General features: G+C 36.7%; 3 protein-coding genes across 8 annotated transcripts in view; 1 reads left to right on the top strand and 2 right to left on the bottom strand.

The window, feature by feature from the left end:
* TFB1M (transcription factor B1, mitochondrial) lies at positions 1-26719 on the top strand. 3 transcript variants are annotated; one of them, XM_066546944.1, is made up of 8 exons: positions 1-25; positions 691-848; positions 2163-2314; positions 5878-5986; positions 7741-7892; positions 12080-12199; positions 23002-23129; positions 25790-26719. In XM_066546944.1, the coding sequence occupies exons 2-8, from the start codon at positions 716-718 to the stop codon at positions 26049-26051; spliced, it is 1056 nt and encodes a 351-aa protein (XP_066403041.1). In that variant the 5' UTR covers positions 1-25; positions 691-715; the 3' UTR covers positions 26052-26719. The 3 variants fall into 3 exon arrangements, with proteins under 3 accessions (XP_066403041.1, XP_066403040.1, XP_066403039.1); XM_066546943.1 differs by lacking the exon at positions 1-25 and adding an exon at positions 105-223; XM_066546942.1 differs by lacking the exon at positions 1-25 and adding an exon at positions 301-397.
* CLDN20 (claudin 20) lies at positions 13900-19109 on the bottom strand. Of its 2 annotated transcripts, none has more exons than XM_066545713.1 (2): positions 19019-19109; positions 13900-17007 (listed from the first exon to the last, which is right to left on the bottom strand). In XM_066545713.1, the coding sequence occupies exon 2, from the start codon at positions 16921-16923 to the stop codon at positions 16264-16266; it is 660 nt and encodes a 219-aa protein (XP_066401810.1). In that variant the 5' UTR covers positions 16924-17007; positions 19019-19109; the 3' UTR covers positions 13900-16263. The 2 variants fall into 2 exon arrangements, with proteins under 2 accessions (XP_066401810.1, XP_066401811.1); XM_066545714.1 differs by lacking the exon at positions 19019-19109 and adding an exon at positions 17675-17717.
* Positions 26650-27926, bottom strand: part of TIAM2 (TIAM Rac1 associated GEF 2) — a 165754-nt gene continuing 164477 nt past the window's right edge. For all 3 annotated transcript variants that reach the window (XM_066546939.1, XM_066546941.1, XM_066546940.1), the window contains one exon: positions 26650-27889. In XM_066546939.1, coding sequence (XP_066403036.1) covers positions 27246-27889 — 644 coding nt within the window. In that variant the 3' untranslated portion in view covers positions 26650-27245. The remainder of the gene's footprint in view (positions 27890-27926) is intronic.

Here is a 27926-nt window from a genome sequence, read left to right on the forward strand (position 1 = left end):
CCTCACCCCGCCCGCGCACAGCCAGGTAAGGCCATGTAAGCCAGGGACAGCCGCATGCGCAGCGCCGTGGCCCTTTCTCTTCCGGGTTGGCGCCCGCTGCGCCCCGTAAGGAGCCGCGACGGTGCCGGGACACCGCTCCGAGCGTCCCTTTCCGCAGCGAGAGCGGGGGAGAGAGAGAAAGCCCGTGCGGCGGCGGCGGTGGCGGCGCGGCGCTCCCAGCCCGGTGCGTGCGGCGGCAGCAGCACGCGCGGCCCCTCCCCAGCCGCGCTGACGGCGTGTGCGCCTGCGCAGTCGGGTGGTGCCGCCAGGAGCAGGCGCGGACGGCGGGCGGAGCTGTTCCGGCTTTTCTTAGGGACACGTGAATTAAACACGTTCTGTGTTTACATGGTGCCGTGAGGTTGTTCTGCTTACTGACTGCTCTAAAGTAATGAAAGATTGACATCGAGTACTTGTTAGAGGGCTTGGTTTTACCCGAGGCTTTGGCAGATTTGCAAACTGGGACTTGCCCAAATACCCTGAATTCGTGCCTAGCATAAACACTGCACCCAGAAATCAAAGCCGTGATGTTTGGAGTTTAGTCCTCCTATAGTGGTTTGTAAATCACGCCTTGGTTTGTAAGCTTAGTACTGTTTTTAATAAGAATTTTAATTCGTTTTCTGTAATAGAATAATCTTTTCGGTGTCTCCCTAGGAGGAAGGAATGAGAGTTTTGTCTTATGGCTGCTCCAGGAAAGGTGGCAGCTTTCCGTCTGCCTCCCCTGCCAACTATTGGAGAGATTATTAAACTCTTTCGCCTTAAAGCACTGAAACAGCTTTCCCAGAACTTTCTACTGGATTTGCGATTGACAGGTTACATATTTTATTCTAATAGTTTTAGTTAACATTGAATATGTATCACAGTTTTTGTCAGAATACAGAGTACAGCTAAAGACATGATGTTTGCATAACAGCATTTGTCAGAGTAATGGCAGCTTAATGGTAAACCTTTATAATAAAGACCTCTTCTAAAACTGTATTCCTAAATTAAATATGGGTTATTGACTGAAATGCAAAAAATCAAAACTATAGTAGTGCTTGTATCATTTGCGTACTATTTTGGTTTATACTTTTGACTTAAAAATTAGCATTTTTTTCAGATTATTCTGTATCGTAGAAAGTATGTGACATATTTGGCAGTTTAGAGTTTGCTGTGTGCTGTAGATAGGAGAGTCATTTGTCTCAGTTTATCAGATGTGTAGCTTTTTTGAACCAGTTGCATTGTTTTGAGCAATTCAGTTTTTTTCAGCTTTGTGTCAGCAGTGGGTGACAAAGCTGGAACTAGTCTGTCAGTCAGGGGTGGGTGTCTTCACTGGCACAATGGTGGCTAGATTTTGCATTTAGAAATGCAGTGCAGTTTCATGTAGCTAATGATTTGATTTTGTTTGACAATTCAGACTGGTAAAAATTCAGAACATGAAACTCAGTTCCACTTCCTGAGCAACCAGGCTCCTACCCCGGAATAAAGATGTCTGCATGCCGTTAGTAAAACTTTACAAGCAGACAGGTCTTCGTATATTTTTTATTGCAAACATAGGAGATAATGGAGTGAGCAGCAAAGTTTCTGTCAATATCCTCTCTCCATGCTTCCCAAGGATCCCTTCATTTCATTAGCTAAATTTTCTAGTTCTTAATCTATCTTTAGTGTCTATAACACTTCCTAATGTTGCATCATTTCACTTACATGTGGGTATTCCTTCCTCACCTTCCAACTGCCCTGTTTTCTATGGCTACAAGTTGCCTGTGTTCCAGCTCTTCATTTAGTCCAGTTTCTCCCTCATAAAATTGCTCTGTACATAATATAATCTTCAAAGAACTTTATTTTTCTTACTTCTTAAATTGCCTTGAAATATTCTTTTTATTTGATTCTGTAATGAGCACAGCAACTACTAAAGGCATAAAACTAAAAATAGCTTTTTTTAAATAGCTCAGTATATCTTGTAGTATGGAACAAGTCTGAATTCTGTGCAGTCTGGCGGGTGCGTGATGATTTAACTGGAATGTGTCACCGTTTATGTCTGTTCTGAGATAAGCATGCTTGTGCTTGTAACAGTAAACAATGAGGTTATCTTGGTGAGCTGAATCTCCTGGAAAATAAAGGCTTAGTATGTTCTTTGTGTCTTGCAGACAAGATAGTGAAACAGGCTGGTGAGCTGAAGAATGCCCATGTTTGCGAGGTGGGCCCTGGGCCAGGAGGAATTACCAGATCCATTCTCAGTGCTGGTGTTGAACAACTCCTTTTAATTGAAAAAGATGCTCGATTTATTCCAGGATTGCAGGTACCAACTGGAGAATAATTTGTGTACATATAACCACAGCATTGAGTTAAGAACATTCTGAGAACTTAGAGAGATTCCAGCTGTCTTGATGGAATCTCAGCACTGAAAATAGGTTTGGTTCTATGGCAGAAACCAGAGCTATAATTTGCTTGAAGATACACAGTATGCCAATTCATTGTTCCCGCTTTCTGATAGGCCCTTTAGGACCTTATCTTGCAACTAAGTTACTGCCAAGGCTTGTTGGTTTTGTGGGTTTTTTTCAGGCTGAGACGTTTCAGGTGCATTTCATCATGCTGGTGAAATCATAATTTGAAGGCTGAATGTAATGTCCTTATGTAGGGTCTTATATTTCATTTTAATCCTAATAATTATGCTTTATAAAATTGAGAAGGCTCCAGTTAATTCAGTCAATGTGGGTTAACATCCAGGTAGAGAAGAATAAAGCAAGCATTTCTTTTACATTTTCAAAAAAAACCCTCTTAAGCTTTTCTTCCTTTCTTTTAAAGTTGGTATAAGTTCACAAGTCATTGTGCCATTTTCAAACACTATCTACTTGCATTGCTGGATGTTTATGGAATTTGGCTGTATAAATCCAGCAAGAAAAATGGAATCCAAAAATCTTAAAATTTGGTTGTTTTCTTATGTCTCTACAATCTCAAAGCAATTCAAAGGACTTTTCTTAAATTGCACTGTGTTTTTCAGTAAATCAGCAGTGAAAATAAATAAGTAGTTCACTTGAGAACTGCTACTGTCTCTTTATATGGTAAAAATAATGTAAGGTATGAATGAAACTGCTTATACCCTGAAACTTGAATGTTCATGTAATTATGTCTTTGTGAGGTTAGCCATTAATAACATACAATATGCCATATGCATCCTATGAAATGTGAAACCATGTTTATACTTGAGTGGGGGCAATCAGTATTTTTGTTTTAGATTTTGAGGACTGGTTTGGGACCAGAGAGAATTTGAGGTTAAATGACACTTGTTTTAGTTAAGAGAGCTTTTTAAGTACTTGGATGCTTTTTTTCTGATCTTCCAAAATGCATCCTCTGCAACAGTTTTATCTGAATAAAAGTATACTTCTTGGCATATAAAATGAGCTTTTGGTATGTAATTATCTTTACTGTTCAAGTGACATAATGTTAGTCATTATTTTTAATTGCCAGTCTCCTCAGAGTAGAAGTGAATGTCTGAATGAGGTTACTGAACATAGAGGTGGTTTAACTCAGTAACAGCGGATGTGAATGAGCAAGAAATGTGTTGCAGTCATTAGTGTTCAATTTGGTATTGCTTTTTTTTCCATACAAATAAGATATATAACAGTGAATCTTTCTTTTTCTAATAATATGGGCTGTAATAATTTTTCTGGTTTCCCAGGCAAACTGTCAAAACTCATGCTCATAAAATGGTTGAGATTTGAGTAAGGGGAAATGTCAGAGATGAAAATAACAACTGGGGACTATTACTTTAACATGTCTCATAGATACTTTTAAAATCGCTGATCTAAAGCATACAGCATTTTTCATTAACTATTTTTCAAGCTGTGGTCCCTCACAAAACTGAAGCGGGGATATTCTTTACTGCAGAACTGAAATACAGTGAAGAACATATGTGTACTGAGTTAAAGTTTACATCAGCTGAGCATCTGTCAGTTCTGTCTCAGACTTAAAGAATCCCAACCTCTCTATGCCATACGCCCTAATAGGTTTTAGGCTGGAAAGATTGATAAAGAGAGAAAGGGAGCAAGAGAGTGTACTGAATATAAAATTATTCCAGAAACAGTATTTCATGTTTTGAACTATGCCCCTTATGCTTCCTTTGTGCCCTTTTGTGTGTGAAGAATGAGAGAATGTGTATGATGGAATACTCTTGGCTGGTGTCCTTGATGCACAGCAGCTCCTGGAGCTGTGTTAGCTACACACATTTTCACTTCAAATAAAAAAGCTTCACTGGGTTTCCAAGTCTTTATTTCAAATTAGAAATATAAGACAATGATTTTCTGGTCACAAATTAAATGCAATTCTCAGTTATGTAAAGTGTGTTACTCAGCAGCCCCTAAACTCAATCTTGATAAGAAAACTGTTATTAGCAAATGACACTATTTTCTAACTTTATTAATCTTACATTATCTTTCAGTATAATCCTGCTAGAGCATTTATAACAGCTTCAAAGAAAGGTTTGACAAACCATGGCAGATTAGTGAACTTGTATGTCATATAATCACTAGTGTAATGCTGAAAAGTCCATTAAGTGGGTTGGAGTTGAGATTAGTTTTATTTTTTCTGTTTGGAAATAATTGCACTTAAAACATGTAGGAACACTTAGGTTTTTTGGGTTTTTTTGTTAAGCTTTTATTGCTCTACATAAAACTTAGCTTTTTTGATAATTAAAAACCCTAAACTTTTACTCAAAAAAATTTCATGACAACATTATGTGAACAGTAGGAGAAAGCAGTATTTTCCTTTGGCTCAGAGAATTGTGAAAGCTCTTTGTGCTCCTGAGCATATAAACATCATTCAGACTGAAAATGGGACTAACAATGATGAGCAGTTTATTTTGGCAGTTAGGCCACTGGCACTTAACTGTTTATGAATTTGGATTTCTGTGCAAAATCAAAGTTGTTCTTTAATCCATTTCTCATTATTGTCTTGTAGGATCAATAAATATCTCCAAATGTCATCTTGAAAAAGTCTCCACTGCTTTTGAATTGTGCTGTTTGTGCATAGTTTCATAGTGTAAGAGAAAAGATTAGTACAACATTAGTAAAGCTTAACTAATTTTGATTATGGGAACTGACACCAGTAATTAAAGAATTGGTTGTCAGACTACAGCCAATGCTGAGTTTGCATATCAGCCTTTATTAAATACTAGATAAGTTGTGCAAGTGGGCTGCAGAAACTGACAATGGAGGTGATTTTGTAATGTCTAGGAAGATAGAAATTGTTGAGATCTTCCCTCCTGCTAGATACTCATTCCATCTTTTAAGTTGATTCCTTGTTTTTTAATGGTACAAGTGTAGACTACTACTGGGAATATTAAGAGAATCTCTTCCACATTTTTCATGTAAAAGGAAAAATTAGTATTTCTGCAGCCTTGTATCACATATGGCTGAAATTGGATAATAGGCCCTAAAGCTGTGGGGGAAACAGAATAAACAACATGAGCCCTTGTTTTCATAGGTAATTGGTCTAAAAAACTTTTAAAACCTCTTGCTTGCATAATTACTTGAATCAGGTGAGGTCCTGCTAGTGACCTGGGACTTGTTACTTGTTGTTGATAATACTCTTGTTGAAGAGAGTATTAGCCATCTTTTCAAGTTTGAATTCTCTATCAAGAATTCTACATCTGTGAATAGTTAAATGTTTACAGAATCACACATTAATCCATATCCAGTGTTTGCTTTTTAAAAGTAAGTACTTACTAAGAGTGTTCTCAGTTTTACCTCCTACTGTGCTTTGTTGTACATTGAAGATAAATATATAGCAATGGTTTGATTCCTGCAGTGGCTGAAACTGGAAATCAGTGTGGTTAACACTCACTGCTTGCTTGTTTACAAACAGATGCTATCTGAAGCAGCTCCAGGAAAAGTGCGCATTGTTCATGGCGATATCCTGACCTATAAGATGGAGAAGGCGTTTCCAAAGCACTTAAAAAAGAACTGGGAGGATGGTTAGTATTTGCATTTGGTTTACTTCATTTTTTAGGGCTTTTGAGTTTGTCTTAAGTAGTGATAAAGTTGAAGTTTACTCAGTGCCAGTGTTACTCTCTTCTGGTACATGTTGAAGATAAAGAGACAACTGTTTGGGTTTTTTTTTCCCTAGAGAAAGCAGAGAACTTTCTTCCTTTTCTAATACAAAATAGTGGAATTTGTGTGACATTGACCTTAGTTTAAACTGAGGAGCTTTGCAGTTATTAACCTTAGAGTGTCTTGACTGTACAGGAATGACTTCTGGAAAGCATAAAAGGAGATCAAATGGTGCACTTCCTGGCTTCTTCCTGTTTTTGAAGAAGTCAGAAATCACCACTGTTGCTGTTCCACTGAAGAAATTTCTGTAACTTGCTTTGAAACTTCTGGAAAACTTACCTTCAAAAATTTAGTTTTGTCATTGCTTTGGTTTCAGGTGGGTATCTTTGGCAAAAGTAGCATCTCATCAGGATTTTGGTATTTTTGCCTTTTTTTTTTTAACCTGAGGTTGCAATAGAGCACTATTTCACTTCCATTTCAAAACATGTAATACTATTAGATAAATCAGATATAACCTCCCAGTCCCCTTTTCCAAATTTATTAGTATAAGGTAAAGTCATTCTTTGCAATGTCTGAAGAACAGTAAAGTGCTTTCTGACTTAGGACAGAAAAGACCATGGCACATCATGTTCACCTAGAAAAATTGTATGTTGTATTTGCCTCATTGCAAAAGATAAGTGCTTCACTGAACAAACTATGATAAAATGGACATGTGAGAGTGTAGTGCAGTTTTTAAATTTACCTTTCTTGAACATAGAGTCACTATTAGGTTTTGAGCTGACCAATTAGAGGCAAGATACATTTCTTGTGTATTATTGCCATATGAAAATCTCAAAAAGCTGATGGGTTTCAAAAGCCACCATCTCTGATAAATGTGTAATACCACAGATAGTCTAGAAATATCACAGCCTAAAAAGTGCTAATAAGTGAAGTGTGCCAGAAAAGCAGCTTGAATTTGATATTGTCATCTCTTATGTTATTAAACATGATCATATCTGAGAAACAGCACACTGGCTTTTGGGTTTTGCCCACTTCTGTTGCACTCCTGCTTAGACATAAGGGTCCCTGCTGCTGAAATCCCTGTGTTGTGTTGTACAGCACACACAGATACTGATATGATGCATAACTGAAAAGCAGGTGCCACTTTTTATTGCTAAGTCTTGTACTTTAACACCTTTTGATTTCAGAGAGCTCTATACAGAAGGAGAGCTCTTGTCCAGCGTGAGTTAGGTGGTTGATTTGAGGATTGTTAGGACTCAGTTAAATGCCTCTGGGAGGATGTGTTGAGCAGAAGTATGAGTATGGGTATTTACTCTGTACCTAATTGCCATAGTTTGAAACCACAGGAACACTGTTGTGGTTTTGCCATTCTAGAGTAGCTCAGAATTTACTCATCAGCTGAAAATCATCTGAAAGCTACTGACTGATTTATTCAAATGTAAATGAGAACCAGACCTAACCACTTTTTTCCAAGGAAATACTGAGAAGAGTAACATAGTTTTGTCAGTGTAAGATGAGTATAAATGGACAGGCATCATTTTGGTGTGGCATGATAAAAAAATGTTTCCATATTTTTAGTCTAGGTTGATAGGCATGTATCTTTCTTGTGTTTTATTTCTTGGCAAAATCTCACCCAAAACTTTTTCACAGCTGTTTTTCTTCTGTCAAATGTCAACAGAACCACCAGATATACATATCATTGGGAATCTGCCCTTCAGTGTTTCAACTCCTCTCATCATCAAGTGGCTTGAGAATGTTTCGAAAAGGGATGGACCTTTTCTTTACGGCAGGACACAGATGACACTGACTTTTCAAAAGGAAGTTGGGGAGGTAAAATTTTGGCGTTTTTTCAATTTTGCATATTGTTAATATGCAATCTTTTGTTTAAAACTACAAACCCTGTCATAGTTGACTTTGAAAAGAGAGGGAAAGGTTAGTTCAGTTTTTAGTTTATGTGGTTATAAATTATGAATTTTGGTGTGTTAATTATCTACTCTGATCCTTTCACAAGAATATAATTTTTTTTAATGTCTTATGCAGGGTTATATTCCATTAAGGTACTCTTTCTGTTCTTTTTTGTAGTCTGATTTCTTTAACATGAATAGATTGCACAGCACTCTTCTGTTTTCAAATATGTTTATTCTCTCACAATCATTTGTGCAGCTTGTCATCAATCTGTTTTTCCTTACCTTTCGTTCATCTCAAGAAATGCACTTATATTTTTCTTTGTCCTCTTTATTGAGATAATTTTTTGAGAAACACCTTCCTTAAAATAAGGAAAAATGGAAGGTTAGCATTATTTCTACTTCTGATTAAGCACTTAAAATGCAGGGGGTGTTTGTCAAGACCATGGAAATTGGCATTGGCTTTCTTGAATGAGACTTGATATCAGAATTATTAATGTATTCTGCCATTCTTGTGTGTGTAAAAAGGCCTTAATTTACTTCTGTCACCACAAGTCCAAGAACAAACTGATATTTTACTTTGTATTAATAGTTAGTTTCTCAAGGAAGGCCAGACTGATCTGCAGTGTAGTAGTGTTAATGTCAGATCAGTTGATACTAGGTTGGCTTACTCCACAGTGCTTTCTGACTTTACAGTTTATTTCTATTGACATTGCATGAAACATATAAAACATAGAGAATGGAAAGCGTTTTTGCTTTGCAGTTATGGAAGCAGTCACTTGAATTTAGAGTGAAAAAAGGAGTTGGACATCAGCCTGAAAACTGAATTTCCATCTTATTACCCCAGACTGTGTTTTGTCTGTGCAGCCTCAATGTGTATGTTGTTTTAATTTTAATCCTTTAAAGGATTAAAAAAAGTTCAAAAGTTCAAATAGGAAGGTTTTTTTTTTTTTTCTCTGTGAAAATTAGTAACAATTATATGAGTGGAATGTCTGCTGTCATTTTTTGAGTCAAAGAAAACCATATTGTGCCATCATTGCCCTAGCCTTGCAATCAAGATTGAAGAAGTATTTCCAGTAGGTGGCTCTAGAGAACACTAGGGACAAACATTTGGTATGAAATAAACCAGATTTCTTAATTCAGTTCTGGGCTCATTTGGTTTCAGGCATTACAGAATCCAGGTCTGTTTCCCAGAAAGACTTCATGTCAGGTGAGATTAGGCCTTGCTGCAAAATAAGGCTAATGGACTGTGATGTAAAATACAGAGTGGTGATAGGTAAGATGCATAGTTTTGTGACAGCAAAAATTCACCTAAGACTGTGTGAGAGCACTGTGTCCTTTACATTGCTGTGCCCAGCTGCATATGCCAGTGGTGACATGCAGATTACAGTTCTTTTGCACCCAGTAGAGCTCAATTAGGTGCAAAATAGCATGCACACTTAAGCTCTTGTACTTAAAACACTGAGGAATTAGAAACACTAGGAAATGGAGTATGTTGTTCAAGGTCATGCAGTGAAGCAGTGTTAATTGTTGAGTTTACATTCTGAGAACTCTTGATTCTTTTTCAACACGGGTCTTCCTCAAAGACAGAATTGTTCATGGTTTTTGGTTTGCATTTCCATTATTGGTTTTATACCATGAAAAGAAATTGTTTTAAAGATACGATTTTATTTTATGATTAGGGGAAAGAGCAATAATTAGGCTCTGTGTCTCTTCTCCTGACTGTCTGGAGTTGCTTAAGGTAACCACTGAAAATTGGTGTGTACAGGCATAGTCAGTTATCAGGAAAGAGAGAACAGTGGAATGCAGATCATAGTGAGTTGCTGCTGATATTTTGTGTATCCCTGGATTTATAGTCTTGATAGGGGAATTTGATGTCATCCCTGGATATTTCTAAGCTAAGAGCCTGAATATCAAAGTCTATGTGTATGTCATAAGCTCAGCAAAAGCATAAGATGTATCATGGAATGGAGTGATGTGCTTTATAATTAGTTAGGATAACTTGATGTTAACGGTAGGAAAGTGAAGCAATGTACTCTTTTATTTATGGTCAGACTTTGTTTTGCCAGTATAATAGAGAAGTAGATACTTTTGCCTTTCTTGCTGGTTATATATTCTTGCTTTTCTGTTTCCTTGTAGCACAGCAATGTTGGTGTGAGTTATGTCACTAGACACCTACAACTGCAGCCCACTGTGTTCTGATATAAATAAATTGATTAAAGCTGATGAGAGCCAGCAGTTATATGCTGAATCTGAGGCCTGTTGAGGAGGATAAGGCCAAATACCCACATCAGTAAAAATAGCACTTTTGAGTGTCAAGCAGATATTTTTTTAACTTTGTAGTTTAACTTTGTAAAATTGCTGTTCACTTTGTGGGTAAGAACTTTTGCTTTGTCCTAAATTCTTTAGTGCTTCATCTCAAATCTGTCACTCTAGGCCAGGTTCTTCCAGCCCACTTACTCTAAAATTGATCCTCTAACAGAGCCTGTTGCTATAGAGCGAGGAGTAATGGTTTTAAACCTAAAGTAGGGAGATTTAGATACAAGGAAGGAATTTTTTACAGTGAGGGTAGTGAAACACTACAGCAGGCTGCCAAGAGATGGGGTAGATGCCCTATCCCTGAAAACCTTCAAGGTCAGGCAGGGCAGGTCTCTGAGCAAGCTGACCTAGGTGTGCATGTCCCTGCCCGTGGCTGGGGGTTTGTGTGGCTGATACGTGCATGGCTGCTGTACACAAGTATGCTCCTGCTGCTGTGGTTGAAGTGGTTTATGATGTTACTATCCAGATGTTCAGTTATCCCTTCTGTAATTGAGAAGCAGGAGCTTACTGCCTGAGACTTGCTAGTTGGTTTCTGGGAGAAGTAAAGATATGTTTGTGTGAATTGGCACTGGAAGTATCGCTACAAGTGTTGCCATTAGGTCAGTTTCATTTCCACTGCAGAGGTTAAGGAAGTGCGTGTCAGATTGCATTGTTAGACTTTGCAGTCTAGGTTTTTTTTAGAGAATAATAATTTCCTCTGACACAACAATGAAGGTAGCTTCAAATGCTGGCATAGGCAAAAAGGATCTCTGACCATTCTTTCCAAAAAGTCATTGAAAAGTGTTTTATTTGCTCCATGCTGAACTGCCTTTAGGAAGAGTTGTTTGAAAAAATGTGAAACTTCAGCAACTGGTTTCACTTTTAGTTTTCAGGCATAAATTTAAAAGCATGGCAGCATTTTATGAGTAGGATTTTCATATGGAGCTACATGCTGTACAATATTACCAGATATGCTAATTGGGGTTCAGTTTTTATTTTTTGTTGAGGTGGTGGTAAATAAGAACATGAATCATCATGATTCTGTTTTTGTGTGTGTTAATGAAATTACTTTTGTAATTTGAGACTTGTTTTACTAGATGCTTTATATGTTTCAATTATGTTTGTGCAAGCAAAACACAATAAAATGTGTTTCTTGCCAGGTCGTAAAAGCATGGGAAACCTGTGTCCAGGCTACTATTTTGTAAAAAAAATAATGGGAAAATCAGAGGATACTTAAATTGAGTTTTAAGTATTAAATGCTCTCACTGTTAGGCATTCTAACTTTATGTAAAGTAGACCCAGCTTCCTGGCAAATATTGTAAGAGTAGATCAGTTAATTACAAAGAACTTTTGGTTTCTAGCCAATCTTGAGTTTTTGGAGTTTTGTTTCATCTTGAAGAAGAAAATAACTAGTAATATTTTATACAGAAACAGTGGAAGGAAAGAATTGTGAGAGTACTGTCAGCTGGTGTAAGGTTTGATTTGAATCCTGCAGTCAGAATCGTTTTAGTTTTCTCTTGTATCCATACAAAATTCTTTTGACATTCATTTAGATCTGCAGAATTTCTAGGAGTTCCTTTTCATGTGCATGTGATTGCAGGACTGAGGTTGTAAATCAGTGTAGTATCTTAGTGAAATGCTGCTATATTGGAGAAGAAAATTTTAGATTAACTGGGCATATGATTTGATACAAGTTTCTAATGATTAACTGGTGTGTTTTTCTTAAATTTGATTATACTGAAAATCAAGCTTTAATACAACTGGTCACTTGGCCAGTTCAATATCACTGATGTACATGTTTTGATTTTCCCCTAGAGACTCACAGCTAATCCAGGAAGCAACCAACGCAGCAGACTGTCCATCATGGCTCAGCATCTCTGCACGGTGGAAAACTGTTTCATAATTCCAGGTCAAGCCTTTGTTCCAAAGCCAGAGGTAGGTTTTCCTGTATTTATTTGTGGTTTTTGTTAATATGTCAGTCAAGCAATGTATCTTATTTTCACCAAGGAACATTGCTGGCTGCTCTATTTGAACATCTCCATATTACGAAGTGGAATGATGTGAAATTCCTGTAAATGAAAAGCATGCTTTTTTTTTTTTTTTTTTTTCCTCAGAACTTGGCTTTGACCTTCAAACCTATCTGCAAGGTCAGCATACTTGAGATTAGGATTTAATGTCAGGATAGTCTGCTAGGATTGGAGTATTTTTCAAAAGCCTGATATTTTACCATATGCATTTATAAACAGTTTGGGAATTGTGCCTTGAGAATTTGATAGGTCTTTTGAAAGAGTGTGATAAGAAAAGATTTTCTTTAGTCAACTTTGTCAAACATCTCTAATTTTATCACGTCTATAATCTTTATGTTTCACCCCAGTCATCTTTAGCATATTTTATTCTCTCCTATTTGCTACAGCACTTTGTCAGCTGTATCCCACTGATTGTTTAAAAAAGTAACAATCTTTTCTCCCTCTTATGTATTCTTGAGTGAGTAAAAAACAATCTCTTTGTTGTCCTCTTATCTACTGCCACTAGTTTTTATAAATAGCCATTATGACAGAATCCAGGTCTGTCCAGGAATCAAAAATTAAGAAATAATTCAGTATTTTGGACAAGAAGCTTGTTTTGGTTTGGTTTGGATTTTTTGGTAAAAATTTGTGCCTGACTTCAAGTGATTTCTGTGTTCCTGAATGCATGTGGAAATCATAGGCTTATAGAAGTATTTGGGTTGGAAATATGGTCATTTAGTACTATTCCCATGCAATGAGCAGGAACATCTTCATGAGATTGCTTAGAGCTCTGTCCAATGTGATCTTGAATGTTTCCAGGGATGGGGCATCCACCATCTCTCTGGGCAACGTGTCCGTGTTTTACCAGCCTCATTGGAAAAAGCTTCTTCCTTATATCTAATTTAAATCAACCCTCTGGGAGTTTAAAACCATTACTACTTGTCCTATCAAACTGTTGTTCTGTTTCAGAAGTGAATTTGCAGCTTCTGAAAGCTCCTTTTAAATTGGTTGGTTCAGCTCTTCAATACATCTCCCTTCCCCTTTATCAGTCTCTCTTGGTCCTTTTTACTTTTCTGGCATATCTCTTGAGAACCTTTGGAAGGTTATTTTCTCGTTTATCACAATGAATTTTAAGGCCTCTATCTGGGTATAATTCTGTTGAAATTCTTAAAATTCTGTTAGCATTTTTTGAGCAAATAACTGTTCAGACATGTTAAATTACAGAAATCTGTTGTGAAAGAAAATGTGCTTAAGAGATCTTATTTTTTTGCTTTGAGGTTTTGGCTTAGGTTTTTTTTCCCCTGTTTCCTAGCTGAATGGAAAATAATTTCAGGATGCCCTCTCACTGTAAAATATGTGAAATAGTTTTGAGTAAGGCTAAAATTCAAGTTTTATGGTGGGGATTTTTCAGTGGTGGGTACAACTTGAGTAGTAATAAAGCTAATGTAGTGAAGTCTTGTGCAGACTGTGTCGCAGAATTGGGAAGCTGTAACTGTTATTTCCATTTTCCTGTACTGAAAAGGCTGTAGTTGACCAAGAGAGGTAACACACAGAGTTATGACAAATATCTTAGTATAAACACATCTTAGAGTCAGTTGATGTTCTGTTGAATAAAAAAGGCAGTACAACTAAAGGCAGACATATTTTTATTTAATGTATTTTTTGAGTTAAAACAAGTATTGCTTATATTGCGAAAGCAGAAAGTAGAATTCTTTCAGACAGAACTGGCACCTGTTTTCACTATTATTTTTGTTGCTTCACACAACTGTTGTAGACTGATCCTGTGTTTTGTCCTTGTTCTATTAGCTGTAGACTGACATGGTTTTAGATGTTACCTTTTCTCATAGAATCTGTTTTATTGGAAAGCTCTTGCAGCATAGTGTGAATGAAATGGCTCCGTCCTTGATTTTTGTTTCATAGCTATATGAAGTACAGCTACTTCATATAAAGTTTCAGGAAGAAAAATTTGCAGTATGTGTAACCAGTGAACTTTTTGTGTTCATGGTATGCCATTATTACCTTTTTCTTACACCCTCCTGTAAAAATGCCTCTTGATTATAATTTTTTGCAAACAGATTTACATGGTAGTGATCACAGCTTAGAGTCATGTCAAACCCCTTTCTAAAGGTGGAGATGCTTGTTTATGAGAAGGAGTTGTTTACCTCATTTGCTCAATGCATGAATATTATTTCAACATTTCTATGAGTGTTGAGACATAAAAGATTCTTGGTTAATGGAGTGGTGCTGCACAACATTGTGTCTAGGTAAAAAAGAAATTGACTTTTTGGTTATAATGAAGTCTCTGCAATACATAATAACTGCTGATAGTTGCATTAGACATAGGACAAATCAAGCTCCTTGATTAAAACATAGGAGACTCAAAATAGGTATGTAACAGTGGAATAAAAACAAGATGTAATGCCATTCTGTGTGTGAAAAATGAAGACTCTCTATAAATAAAGACTACTTACATACTAAGTCCGTAAAACAGTCCACTTTACCAAATGCTGTAGTAAAACATCTTTTTCCAACATACCAAACATTTTATGTTTAGTCTCCTTCACGGTCTTTTAGCAAATTTCAGACTAGTACTGCAGGAAATGAAAGTTGTGTATAAATACTCAGAATAAATAGCAGTTGTTTTTATTGAGAGACTCATCCAGCATCATAGTCTTCCTAAATTTAAAGGCCTGTGTCATACCTGTTTTCATTCTTGATTTGGTTCTCACTTATGGAAGTATTTAGGTAGAACATACTTTGCCAATGACCAATATGAAACAAAATCTGTGTGGTAAAAGAAAAAGTTAAAGGATTTAAGGTAATTATTCAAAATAAGGCAGTTAAAAAAATAAAGAAGCTGTCTCTTGATCACTGTTGTATAATGCATTTTACAGCAATAGAATACCTGGGAGTGGACCTGGAACAGATCCTACAGGAATAATTAAAATTTCTTAAAAGGTTCTTTCAGAAGGTCAGAAATGTAGAAGGCAGTAAGTGGTTACTGTGTTATTTGAGCTGTTAATAACTGCCTTTAGCAAGTGTAAGCCAGAATGTTTACAGATGTTTCTTGAACATAGATAAGGTTTCTTGAACATAGAATAGGTTTCTATCCTGTTCATTACAGTTTGCAGGTGTTTTCACAGTTATGGTTACATTTTTCTTGTTGTATTGCTCCTCATCTCTAACATTCACTGTGTAGTGATAGATTAGTAGCAGTTGGTAACTGTCCAACATACTTTCCTTTAACAATAATAAATGAAACCCACAGCAGGTGGCAGTTTGGGGCAGGAGAGCTGGGTTTGGCAAGAGCTGAATGGTACTGCTGATCCTTCAGCCTGATATGCAGAGTATACAGTGCAGCTAAAGTTTGGAGCCTTGAGCTTTTGTTGTGGATTTGTTTTGGTTGGTTGATTTTTTTGTATTTTTTATTTTTTTTAACAAAATCTGGTTACCAAGGCAATTTAGAATTGAAAATGAAAGGCAAATGTTTCCATTTTTTAAAACCTTTGAATTTGGCTTCTTGGATAAATAGTTTCTGGGTTTTTTCCTTGCATCATAAATAAAATCAAGATAAAAATGTAAAATACACTAAAAAATGTCATATGTTATTGAAAGTCTGATTGACTAAACAGAAAGCATTTAGTTTTTAATCATCTTTGCTGTAACAAGATATTGATGCATAAATTGTACAGTCAATTATGTTTTTAAAATAGTTCCTTGTTCTTCAATAAGTGTAACTTGTGAAGTCAGAAAGAAGGGTTTGAAAAATCAACAAAATAAAGTACCCTTGTAGCAGACAAGTATCTTTTTCTAATCTTTTCTTTTTGTGGATGCCCCTGTAAATTAAATACCTTGCATAAGCATAACTGCAACCCAGATACAGGAAGATTAAGTGCTATGTTACGCATTCGTTGAAATAACCAAACTACACTTAACACACAAAAAAAACCCCCTTGAATGAATAGAAATACTTCAATGGATAGAAATAACTATTTATACGTAGTCCTTCAGGCTGTAACCTGCATTGCTCTCCTGCTCTGTGGATGGGAAATGGTGCTGCTTTGGAGGGTAAATCCATGCTCCTTGCTGCCTTTTAAAACAGGAAGAGCAGAAGATCACACCTGCGATAAGCAGAAACCCTGCTGATATGAATCCAGTATAAACTGCTCCTCCGGGTTCATGTTTACTACTCTCTGGAATGGTCTGGTCCAGGAAATTTGAAATAATTTCTCTCGTGTACCAGCACGTTGGTACTAATCCAAAGATTCCTGCGAGAATGAAGCAGATTCCTCCAGCAAAACAAGCGTTATTTTTGCTGTCAGTGTCCCCTCCCAGCCTTGTGCATTTCATTCCGACCGTAGTGATGCAGATCCCAAAGGCTGACAGGATACACGACAGTACCATGGTGCTCCGTGCAGCCTGGATGTAGACAGGGAGGGAGAGAATGGAGTATTTCAGGGTACAGCTGAACATCCCAGTGCTGTACCATGTGCAGTCCATCCAAAGTCCTTGCATCTGTGTTATAGCTGTTATGATGTTTGAGCCAACGTCTGCATTTACCTTCCAGTTTGGTAGCAAGGTGGCTGCGATATCTCCAAAAACGCCAGACAAAGCCAGAATAAAAGCAAAGAACTGCAGGCTTGCTGATACCATGATGGTTCTCTTCTGTCACCTTTTGTCTGCTTTTTCTCTCGTGGAAATGAGTAACTGGGAGCTTCGTAGCCAAGCTGTGGCCGTCTGTGCAACAGGGAGGAAAGGGGGGGGAGGAGAAGTTCGAGGGGGAAAGGAAAAGAAATCAGCAAACAAAAAAAGCTTGCATTTAAAATTAGAGCTATCTGAATGAATATCTGAATATGACCCTGCAGCAGCAGAGCTGCTGTACACAAGGTACTTGAACAGAGATGATGGCAAATGGACAGTGCTTTAGAATTGCTTGTAAAAAGGAGCTGCTGCCCTTTCATACATGATTGCAAGCCATCAAGCAAAACTTATTTACTCCAGTTGGTTTTGGTAATAGCATACAAATTGCAGGCTTACTAGACAAATACACATTGTAAATGGAACACTAGAAACTTGCAGATTAGAAGCCATTGTGGTAGGAAAACACACTGGTAGAAAAGATACTGTACTCTTCAGGTACCTTCTTTAAGTGTGTTGATAGCTGTAGTCAGCTCCTGTTGACTTTTTTATAATAATCAGCACTGTTGTACTAACTCTTACTTAAATTATGATTAAAGGTAACCCCTTATTTCTTAAATATTACTTGTTAATCTTTTTAATAAGTGCTACAAATATCTTGGCTTTGGAGGAGAATAAAATGGAATTTAGTTTTTGCATTTTCACAATTAGTCACATGACTTTTCTAAATCAATATTTTATTTTATTTCTTTTTATTTAAACTTACCAGTTTTTTATTTTCAGTTATTTCCGTTCCTTGACTTAGAGAAATAGTATTTTGGAAGTCATAAGAGTGAATGTGATCTTCTTCTGCTTCTAAAATGTTTTTAATGCTCGTATGAAACAGCTCATTTGTGGAAGTGCCTTTTTTTGAGTCAGTCACCTGTCTGAAATAATTTGCAAATCTGCCATGAAGTGGTAGTTTTAAAAAATCCATTGAATAAGCTCCTTGCTATTCTTTTATGCAGTGTCCAATTTCATTTGACAGATGAGAACATTTTGGGCAGAATGATAACTGTGCAGCTGGGAAGACAGAACTGTTGCTGTCACCTCAGCTGGACTGTTGGGATTGCAGATGCAGAACAGTGGATTGAAACCTCTGAGAGGAGGATTAGAAGGTGGTACCCTGCTTTGCCTTTTGCATGGAGCTGTATAATTGGCAGGTTTTGCCTTTTATCAGTGGTAGACAAAGGACAGGCTTCTGTCTTAGAAAGCATGATCCAGGTTTTTTATCTAAATATGTACCATGATATTAAAATTGGTCTGCAGCATTAGAACTTTTTTGAAAAGCCGTAAGGGATAAAATTAAAATAAGGGGAATACAAAATATCTGTGGCATTGTACTCTTGTTTCAGTTCATTATACATAAGACATCAGTATGTATTCTATCAGTCTTTAATGGCATTTCTGAACTAATTAATATATTTATCCTTTATAAGTATAATACTGTTATCCTCTATTATAATCTATAGTATAATTCTCTATATTCTCTCTCTATATATATAATTTATATATTTATACTCTAATCTTTTTATATTATATTTATTTCAGGTAATTGTTCAAGGATGTGCTAACTCTATCCAGCATATATATATATATATATTAAAATGCTTAAATTTAAGGTGCAAATATTAACAGCTATTCATTGTTAAAACCTTGTTTCAAAGACCTGCCTATTTCCAAATCCCTTCAGTTTGTTCAGGCTGGGAAGAGCTGTTCTGGCAAATACATATCACTTGCTGTACAGGCCCATGGGAAAGATGGCTTAACTTCCTTTTACAGAAGGAACTGACAGGTCTGGGTAGCTCAAAACTCATTCAAAAACTCATTCATATTCTCATTCATATTCTGAAAAAGATAATTAGTACTCTGAATCAACCTTTTTCATTGCTTCCTTTTTTAAAATCAGTATATAAAAACACGCAAGCATAAACACAAAACACTGCAAATGGTAGCCATACATTACATTTAATGGGGTGAACCAAGTTAAAGGCATGATAAATTCAAGTATAAGCACTACAGTTGTAATTAAACATGCAGTTATGTTTCTGTCTGTTTGTGTAAGACTTACTGCTGATCGTGAGGTCTGAGATGTTTTCTTCACTGTAGATGTCCTGGTAAATGCAGTTTCTCTTGAATGCAGCTATCCCTTCTCATATAAAACTGCATTGGCATGTATTAACAAAATTTCTTGGAATGTTGTTTTTTTTCTGTTCTCCACAGCAAGTGCATTACTGCTGTTTGTTCCCTCTCTTAGTTCCATCTACCCGAGAATAAAGGAGTACTTTGTTTAATGAGTTTTGTTTGAAAAACACTCAGTAAGGGAAAGCAAAGAGATTATGGAATAAAACAGACGGCGGCCCTTAGTCCTAAATACATAATGATGTCCAGGTTCTGTGATGGAAAGTGTGAGCAGTGATTAAATTGAGTAAAATCTTGTGAATCCAGAAACTGTAGACTTACAGACTGGGGGGAGAATCATTCAAGTTGTACTGAGAGCCAGAGAGTTTTCTTATTTGTCAGTTGTTGTTTTTTTATCACAGATAATCTTATTAAGAGTTTAAATTTCCTAGAAAAGAACTGTGCAATTTATTTTAATTTGTAATTGGAACAGCAGGACACTTCTATTCAACTGCAGGCTTTGCTTGTCTGTTCCTGATAGCTTTAGCCTGTCATAGGTTATCCTCTAACTTGTTACCTTTGTATAAGGCTGTATAAAAGAATAAGGGGATAAAGCTGCTGGTAAGGCTTCCATGATAAGTGCAGCACATCAGAGAAGTGGCCTTAACAAGCTGGTCTGAGAAATCTAGCAGTTGGGAGAAAGATTTTGCTCATTGCAGCAGTGATGTACTCACAGGTTCTGTACCTAACTTTGGGTGTCTTGTGATTCTGTTTGTGAGCCTGGTGTGAATGGAGTTACTGCAGAGCTCTTCTTACACAGAAATAATTTCTATTAGTGTAGGGGCATAATTGCTTTCTGCTGGAAGCAAGCCAAAAGTACTCTTCTCAGAACAAGACTGCACTATGAGTTCCGCATATTTGGTGTTAGACCTAACATTTGTTTGTAGTAGACAGATATTTTATCTGAATACTTGGATTGTGAAAGTGCTGCCTTAGAACTATCTCAGTAGGATCTCAAGCAGTCTGTTTTAATGAAATTGTAATATATTCTGCTTTGGTTTTAGTTCCCTATGAGCAAATTACATCTTGAGGAAAGGTTGTGTGGGTTTGCTTTTAATACAGCCCTGTTGCAAGGTACATGTATTGCCCATTATGAGACCTTTGTTGTCAACAATTAGTAAAAATTGTCTCATTTAAGCTTATTCTGATTTAGTGTGTTGATTTCATTAGCAAGGCAGCAGACTTGTGTGAATTAAATTGTACTCTGTTATGTGTTCCTCCTGCCCTACCAGGACATAAACCTTCATTGTACAGTTACACTAAAACAGTAAGGGGTGAGTAATTGCTGTACTATTGGCAATTTGGGATGTATCAGTTCAATGATTTTGGTATTCATTATTTTGTAAGACTTGAGTGTTATTTTGTAAATATTTCTAAAATACTTGGTTGGGTGAAAAGTGTTACTAGTAAAATTATCAAATAACATGTATATTTTAAGTGCTCTTATGTACTCTATTGGCTTTCATAATTCTACTCTCTATTTGATGCATATTAAAAGGTATGGGGAAAATAGCATGTGTGATTTTAAAGGAGTGGCCATTTACAAATGAAAAGCTTTCCCCTGTATCTGTTGCTATAGTAACCAAGCAGCTTTCCTGGGGTCCAAAGAAAACAGTGTCTATAATGGAACTGAGAAGTGCTGTGTTTTGTTTCAGAAGCAGAAATTATTGCCTACTGGCCTTGAGATTGCAAATTGAGCTGTTTGGCTCTGAAGCTGTACATCGTATCTAGATTATGTGCTTTTTTCCTTCATAAATTTTTGTTCAAGATGTGGCTCTAACTCCCAAAGAGCCCTCATTTCTTACTTATGAGCATTTCTGCAGAATTGAGGTGACTAAGTGATGCCACATGGTTGTTTTCTTACCCCTAATTTTGTGGGGGTAATACCTTGTTATATTTCCTGGCCAAAATGTAGATAAACATATGCATGTGCCGTTAGTATTTCTGTTCAAGGAGCTGATTGAACATGTGAACTATGTATTTGCTCTGTTCAAAAAATTAACTTTTCTTCTACTCAATGTGAACACGAGTTTTTTTTCTATATCCCTGTGATCTTCCTGATAGGAGCAACCCATGGCAAAGGCAGATGCTCTGAACACTTGAAAAATTTAAAATCTGCTTTGGGAAATAATTTATGTGTGTTTCCCAGCAGATTCCATATGTCAAGTTTTTTGTCACCTGATTTTTAAATAAGTTCTTGTGCTTCACATTTCAGTAATTTTAAGCATTTTTTCTGTTGTATTTTTAACTCTAGCTTTCAGAGAAGGTGGACAACTAAAGAAAAATATTCCAGTAGTATATACTTGGGATCAGCAGTGCTAACAATGGAAACTTGCTGTGGGTTTTTTCTTCATCAGCACCATTCATTGGTATTTTCTTTCCTTTCTCTAGCCAGTATTTTTGCTCGGCTTTGTAAGTTCTGTCTGCATGAAAAACTCATATTGTTTGGATTTTACAATTCCTTTGAAATTTGTGTTGTAGAAGCATTTGTACTGGATAGATGTACTTAACAGCTGAGCTGTTCTCACAGAAAGAACAAAATGGATGGATGGTACCTTTGTGTAAGATGATGTCACATCAGAGGTTGCTATGAGCAGTTTTGGTTGAAGCAGTGGGAGGAACACTTTCTTTTTTGAAGTACTCTTGTGCTCTGGGTTATCTTGAACAATTGGTACACTGAGACTGTGGTTCAAGCAGCAGCTGGTCTTTGGTCTGATTGTGCCTCTCTTTTCTGTCAGAACTAGCACATGTGATGATAAATTCATGTTCTGTGAGTACCAGTATTGACTGTCAGATTGTTTTAAAAAATTCAGTGATTGCGCATCATTTTAGCAGACTTTTTAATGAGACTAAATACTTTTTAAAATCTGGCACTTAAAAATTTGTACAGTACTTGTACACATTTTACAAATTTTCAATGTGCTCCTACACAGAAATTTTTCCTTTTTATTGTTGTTAATATCTAGTTTGGAAGATGATCTGCATTATTCATTGTTGTGCAGAACTGGAGTTTTATTCCAGCTCCTAATTTTTAGTACAGAAGTCTGAATTCAGAAAGTTTCTGTATAATACAGTGTCTCTATAATTGCTTGACATACACATATATATACACATACACATATAAAAAACATAAAGTGTGTACATGTTATTTCATTCTGTTCTCAGACACAGGGCAAGTGACTACGCTGGGAACCAGTCTGATTTGAGAACTACAAAAGAATATGTACAAACTTATCTTCGTGGAACTGTTCAAACATAATTTTGGATGAACTGTGATACACAGTGTAAATACAGAGTTGTGTGGTCACTTAAACTGAGTGCACTTATTTCTACCTACCATTCCTTTAAATAGACTAGCAATCTTAATACATTAAAAAGCAATTCCTTAGCTTACATTTTAGAAAAGCCCTGGAGCAACAGAAAACATATAGGGAATGAGTTTGATTTCTAATTATAATACCAATTTTCGCCAGCTGCCCTTCAGCCTATATATCAAATATTATCTAATTTGTGTATTATGTCAGAATTATCTTGTGGAAGGATCTGAAGACAGAAGTGCTAATTACTTTACAGATTACGTGAAAGTTCCTCTAAATGGACGAAGTGCCATGGGGGTAAAAAGTACTAAGTACTGATGGCATGTGAACTAATTGGAAATATGCAGATAACGAAGACTAAAATTCTGTAGGGTCTTGAAAGCTAAGGCAAATCTTTCTATTCCATACCATGCCATTAGTCACTGCACAGCTGGCTTATCTGCTGCAAGAATGCCTTCCTATATTGTGCCTGTTTGCTGATGTCTAGCCAGGTAACTTAGAAGTAATGTGTCTCAGAGGAAGATGTCTACTCGAATTTTTCTTCCTTTCCATATAGGTGGACGTGGCTGTGGTGCATTTCACTCCATTGGTGCAACCAAAGATACAGCAGCCATTTGAGCTGGTAGAAAAGGTGGTTCAAAGTGTTTTTCAGTTTAGAAGAAAATATTGCTTCCGTGGAATTGAGTAAGTATTTTTAATGAAAACTTATCAGGTAATGTTTTTGTAAATGCACCAGCTACTAAATCAGCTATGCATTTGATTTTATTCTTCCAATTTTAAATTTGTCATCATAGTTCATCAGATCTTCGTATTTCAGAGTGATGATTTCTGGACACGAAAGTATGAGACTAATATCTAAAGTAATTATGTAATAATTACTTGTGCATTTTTGTTGGTGCAGTTGAAGTTGTTAAAAATCCCTAGGATAAAGTGGTCATCTTTTCAATAGTTTGTCTGTCTCAGAAATGAAAAAATCCCAGCCCAACCACAAAAACTACAGAATGATTGAGTTAAAAAATGAAAGTATCAAAATCCAGAACCAAAGATGGCAGTGTGAGGAGAGCATCATCTGTTGGAAATTTTACTTATTTGGGGATAGTGTCAAAAGGTTAAATTTTTGTTTCTGTGCTTGCCCTTTTATGGAGTTCTTACTGGCTTTTTAAAAATCTCAGTATCTTACTGAGGGAATTTATTAGGTACTCTGATGTGAGAAACCTGCAGTCTTTTTGCCAAGGATCCTGTTTAAACTCCAGCACTGCCATGTGTCTGACTTACTGTGGGCAACCCCCAGCATTCAGCACTGTAGAATGTGTGACAGAAATGCTGTTATGACTAGAGGCATCTCATGCAGCCTGGGCTCCCTGAATGTTGCTGGGCATAGTTTTGGCCCTGATGCAGTCTAGAATTAGGGTGGCTACCTACTGTACTTCAAGCCTTCTATGTCACTGTTTTAAAGGTGAACAAAGAATTTTGCATCTAGTTTTGGGTTGTTGGGTTCTCTTTCCTTGAGGCCGTAAATGCCATTGATATGTGGGGTGCAGACATTGGATCTAAAATGAGTACAGATTTCTTTGTGTTAGAGTATGCATTTCAAAGTGTTTAGAAAATGAGGTGTCCAAACTCTAGACTGGTTTGTTTTTGACTTACACCGGGTGGTGGTGCTTTTCTTTTTTTTATTTTTCCTTTTTTTCTACTGTGAAAGAATGGTTTCTCTTGACAATGTAAGCAACAGGCACATGCAGTCAGCATATCTGTGTTGTGTACAATATTGTTACCAAAGTTTTCAAAAAACCCTCCCAGCTTCTGTGTAATCTCAAATTGCTAATAACTGCTTTACATTCTTTTGAGGCAAGGAGGGGGAAACTGAACTTTTGGACATCATATATTCCCCTAGCAGCTTATCATACCTTAGCCCTAATATGCAGCTAAAAAACACAATCCTCTTATTCTTTAGCTGACCTGAAAAAAATAGCGAATTCTGGTGTATAAAAAAGCTGTTAAGTTCATTATAAGGCTCTCTATCACACAGACTATATAAAAACAAGGCAATAGAATCACTTCATATTTGTGGATGGATTCTGGTCCTTGAGATGTGAAATATGAGTGCACTATGAAGTCCATATTGTAGTTTGAGTTCTGATTCACAACATTTATATGATGGTTCATAGTCTGTAAAAAAAGACTAGGTAGACTTTGCTCCAGATATGTTTTTTAACTACAGAATCAAAGGAAAGAGAGTTATTGAAATAACCCATTGCTGACCTAGATGCTGAACTAATGGGAACTTTTGACAAAGGCCTGAAGTAACATATACTACAAACAGGTTTCCCAGAAGTTTCATTTTTCACTTATGATTTTAAACCCTTCTTAACTTCGTGTTCTATGTACCTACCAGGAACCAACTATCATTTCTTCTACAAAGCCTTTTGAGTAGTTTATCCAGCCAAACTGCCAGACACATCTGGGTAGGGGGGTGGAAGGCACGTGTTATTGTATTAGATGCACAATATTTTTTAGGTATTATGTATATAACACAGATAGAACTAGAAAATTGCGAAGTGCCCATGAGTCACGTGCAGCTTTTTTGCATTTCTGGCTTATTTTAGACTGAGAAGTACTGGCATTAAGAGCTGATCCTTTCAATAGTTCGCACTGTGGAGTATGTATTTTTCTGTGTAACATTAAAAATCACTTACCTAGTACTCCTCATTCAAATTTGGGCAACCTCTGAGAGGAAGGTGCTAATGCATCTAGCCCTAGAGTAAATGTACTGATACGCCTATCTGTGAACAATGACAAAGCTGTAAACAAAATCAAGGACTCCTGCCACATTCTCCCACATTCTAAATATTAAAAAGTGAATGACAATTAAATGCTCCTTTCCTCTTTCTTGACTTTTTTTTCTGATATTAGAATTGGGGTATTAATGACAAGTGATAACTGTCTTTCCTAATGGAATGAAACAGTCTGAAAAACGTCGTATTTTTTGAATCTGATCTGTGTTGTGCAGTTTAATCTGTTGTTGCTTTCTAAATATGAGGCTAATTCTAAGAAGGCTTTGTGCTTGTATCCATACCCAAAGCTCTATTTCATGTTAACGAACATGAACATACACACATGTGTTTAGTCTATAATGTATGTATGTGCTTTTCTATGGTTTCATAAGCAGAAAAAGGCCCTTTATATTGTTTCCATTGCTCAGATTGTGAGATGTGTTAAGAGTGCCAGAGCTAAAATAGTGACATAATTAATGTAGGTTTATTATTAAATTCCACTTTACTCTTAAGAGAAATGTAATTGTCTGTCTGAACTGCTGAAATTTTTCTTCACCCCATATCTTTTAGGACCTTGTTTCCTGAAAATGGGCGCTTGAAAAGAACAGAACAGTTGATGATGACAGCAGATGTTGATCCAACTCTGCGTCCTTTTCAGCTCTCTATGTCACAGTTTAGAAACTTGTGCAATGTATACAGGAAAATGTGTGATGAAGACCCAAGCCTTTTTGTGTTCAACTACAGAGAAGAACTACGGCAAAAGAAGAAGACAAGAAGTTTACTTGGAAGCACTGGTCAACCTGAACAGACTGAAGAGGAAAATCAGCTGTAACAGCACAAGTCTGATTTTTTTTTATTAGTTTTAGCTCCTTGATCTACAGGTGTAAACTCAGTAAACGAAAGTCTAGATGGTCCTACATCTATGCAGATATGAAAGACCTACTTTTGAGAAAGTGGTAGAGAGAGAGGGCATCTCTCTGTTCCAAACAGCAGCAGACAAAAGGGAAAAGGCAATCCAGGTCCTTTTTACTTCAGGGGAGTGGCTAGAACACATACGAAGAAACAAGGTACGTTGCGAGAAGGGTAATTAAGCTGCAATTTATAATTGCAATTTATAATTGCAATCAAAATATAATTGAATTTTGTATGAATGAATATTGAAGAAAAATATTTTTCAGACATCACCACATAAGATGGTGTTTGGGTTTTTGTGCTTTTTTATCCTGGAACATCCTCCTGTGCAGAGGAATTTAAAAAACAGAAGCCAAGACTCTTATAAATAGGCTCAAGTGACTGGCTTACAGGAGGATAAAGTGCACCAATTGCCTCAAGGTCTGCTAATACTCCTCTCATTTATGCAGAAGCAAAGAATTTGGGATTTAAAGCTCCAACTACAGAAAAGCAGCACAATAAAAAGTAGAAAACATGGCTAAGTACAATACTTGTTTGTCTTTTACTGTACAGGCTCATAGAGAAAATAAAAAATACAGTCAAATAAAAGATTACAGGCCAAGCTTTGTTTTTGTATTTACACATATGTATAAAGTATAAACAGCATTGAAACATACAAAAATGAAACTTCTGCACTGTTGTGCACTAAAACACATTAAAATAACTTAATTGTGCTTTAAATAAAGCAAACATGAAAACCAAAGAAATAAAATGCCCAAGGTACTAAAAATTTCAATTTGGCATGCTACTTTCCATTGTAAACCCTTCTGCCACTCACTAGCACCTTTTCCACCTTATTTAATATATTAATGAGGCCATCCCCAAGAACACTACATTGTCTTAATAAATGCTTGAAAGGGATGAACTAATTTACAACCCGGGGCCAACTTAATCTATTTTTAATCCACAATAAATTAAAATAAGTTAAGAATCCTTTACAGCTGTTTTTGAGCAAAAATGTATTAGTGCACAAAATCAGATAGTAGTTTTCCTGCAGCTTCCATGAATTATTAGTTTTAAAGCAAAATGTTTGTTGAATTTTATGTGGACTTCAAATGAATGTTTTAATATTAAGCTAGGATTTTCCATGCCTCTCCACAGCTTCATAAAAACAGTCCTCATTAACTACAGATGTTAAACTCTGGACACTAAATTCTCTCTCTAAAATAGAGTTCAGATCCAGGTTTGCAGCATCAGAGTGACTGTCAAGGGATTGGTGACGTTCTTGCATTGCCATTAGAGTTCCTCTGCTACGCTTTGTGCTGTTTACTTTTCTCTTCACTGGGCAGAAATGGCCCCGCACGAGCTTTGGATGCTCTGCTATCTGAAAGCCATCTTCTGCCTCATTTTCAGCAGCCTGATCCTGTTCAGAGTCAGCACTGGGTTCCTCTGAAATCTTCAGCCGCTGGAACTGTATTTCAATGTCTTTTGTAGGGCTGCCTTTCTTTAGGCTCTGATAGTCCTCATCATCATCATCATCACTGAGAATGTCAGATTCTTTGACAAGAGCATTAGAAAAGTCAGATGCAGTGCTCTCTGCATGTTTATCGGGAGATGAATTTTTGGGCTCCTGGATGCTCTCAGAAGTGTGGCAGCTGCTGCTCTGAGTGCTGCTGCTTAGGCTGCACTCATCAGAGTCCTGGAAGTTGCCTTTCCCCTGGTCACCGTTCCACTCACTGCTAGATGACTTCTTCAGTAACTTCAAGGATCTTGTGGAAGCTGTGCAGAGTAAAAACGCAGGTTTATTTTTTTCAGA

Source organism: Molothrus aeneus, chromosome 3 (genome assembly GCF_037042795.1).
Source record: "Molothrus aeneus isolate 106 chromosome 3, BPBGC_Maene_1.0, whole genome shotgun sequence".
NCBI lineage: Eukaryota > Metazoa > Chordata > Aves > Passeriformes > Icteridae > Molothrus > Molothrus aeneus.

Coding starts and splice junctions, on each gene's coding strand:
- TFB1M (XM_066546944.1), top strand. CDS start 716: ATGGCTGCTCCAGGAAAGGTGGCAGCTTTCCGTCTGCCTCCCCTGCCA. Junction 2,315..5,877: donor GATTTATTCCAGGATTGCAG/GTACCAACTGGA, acceptor GTTTACAAACAG/ATGCTATCTGAAGCAGCTCC. Junction 23,130..25,789: donor TATTGCTTCCGTGGAATTGA/GTAAGTATTTTT, acceptor CATATCTTTTAG/GACCTTGTTTCCTGAAAATG.
- CLDN20 (XM_066545713.1), bottom strand. CDS start 16,923: ATGGTATCAGCAAGCCTGCAGTTCTTTGCTTTTATTCTGGCTTTGTCT.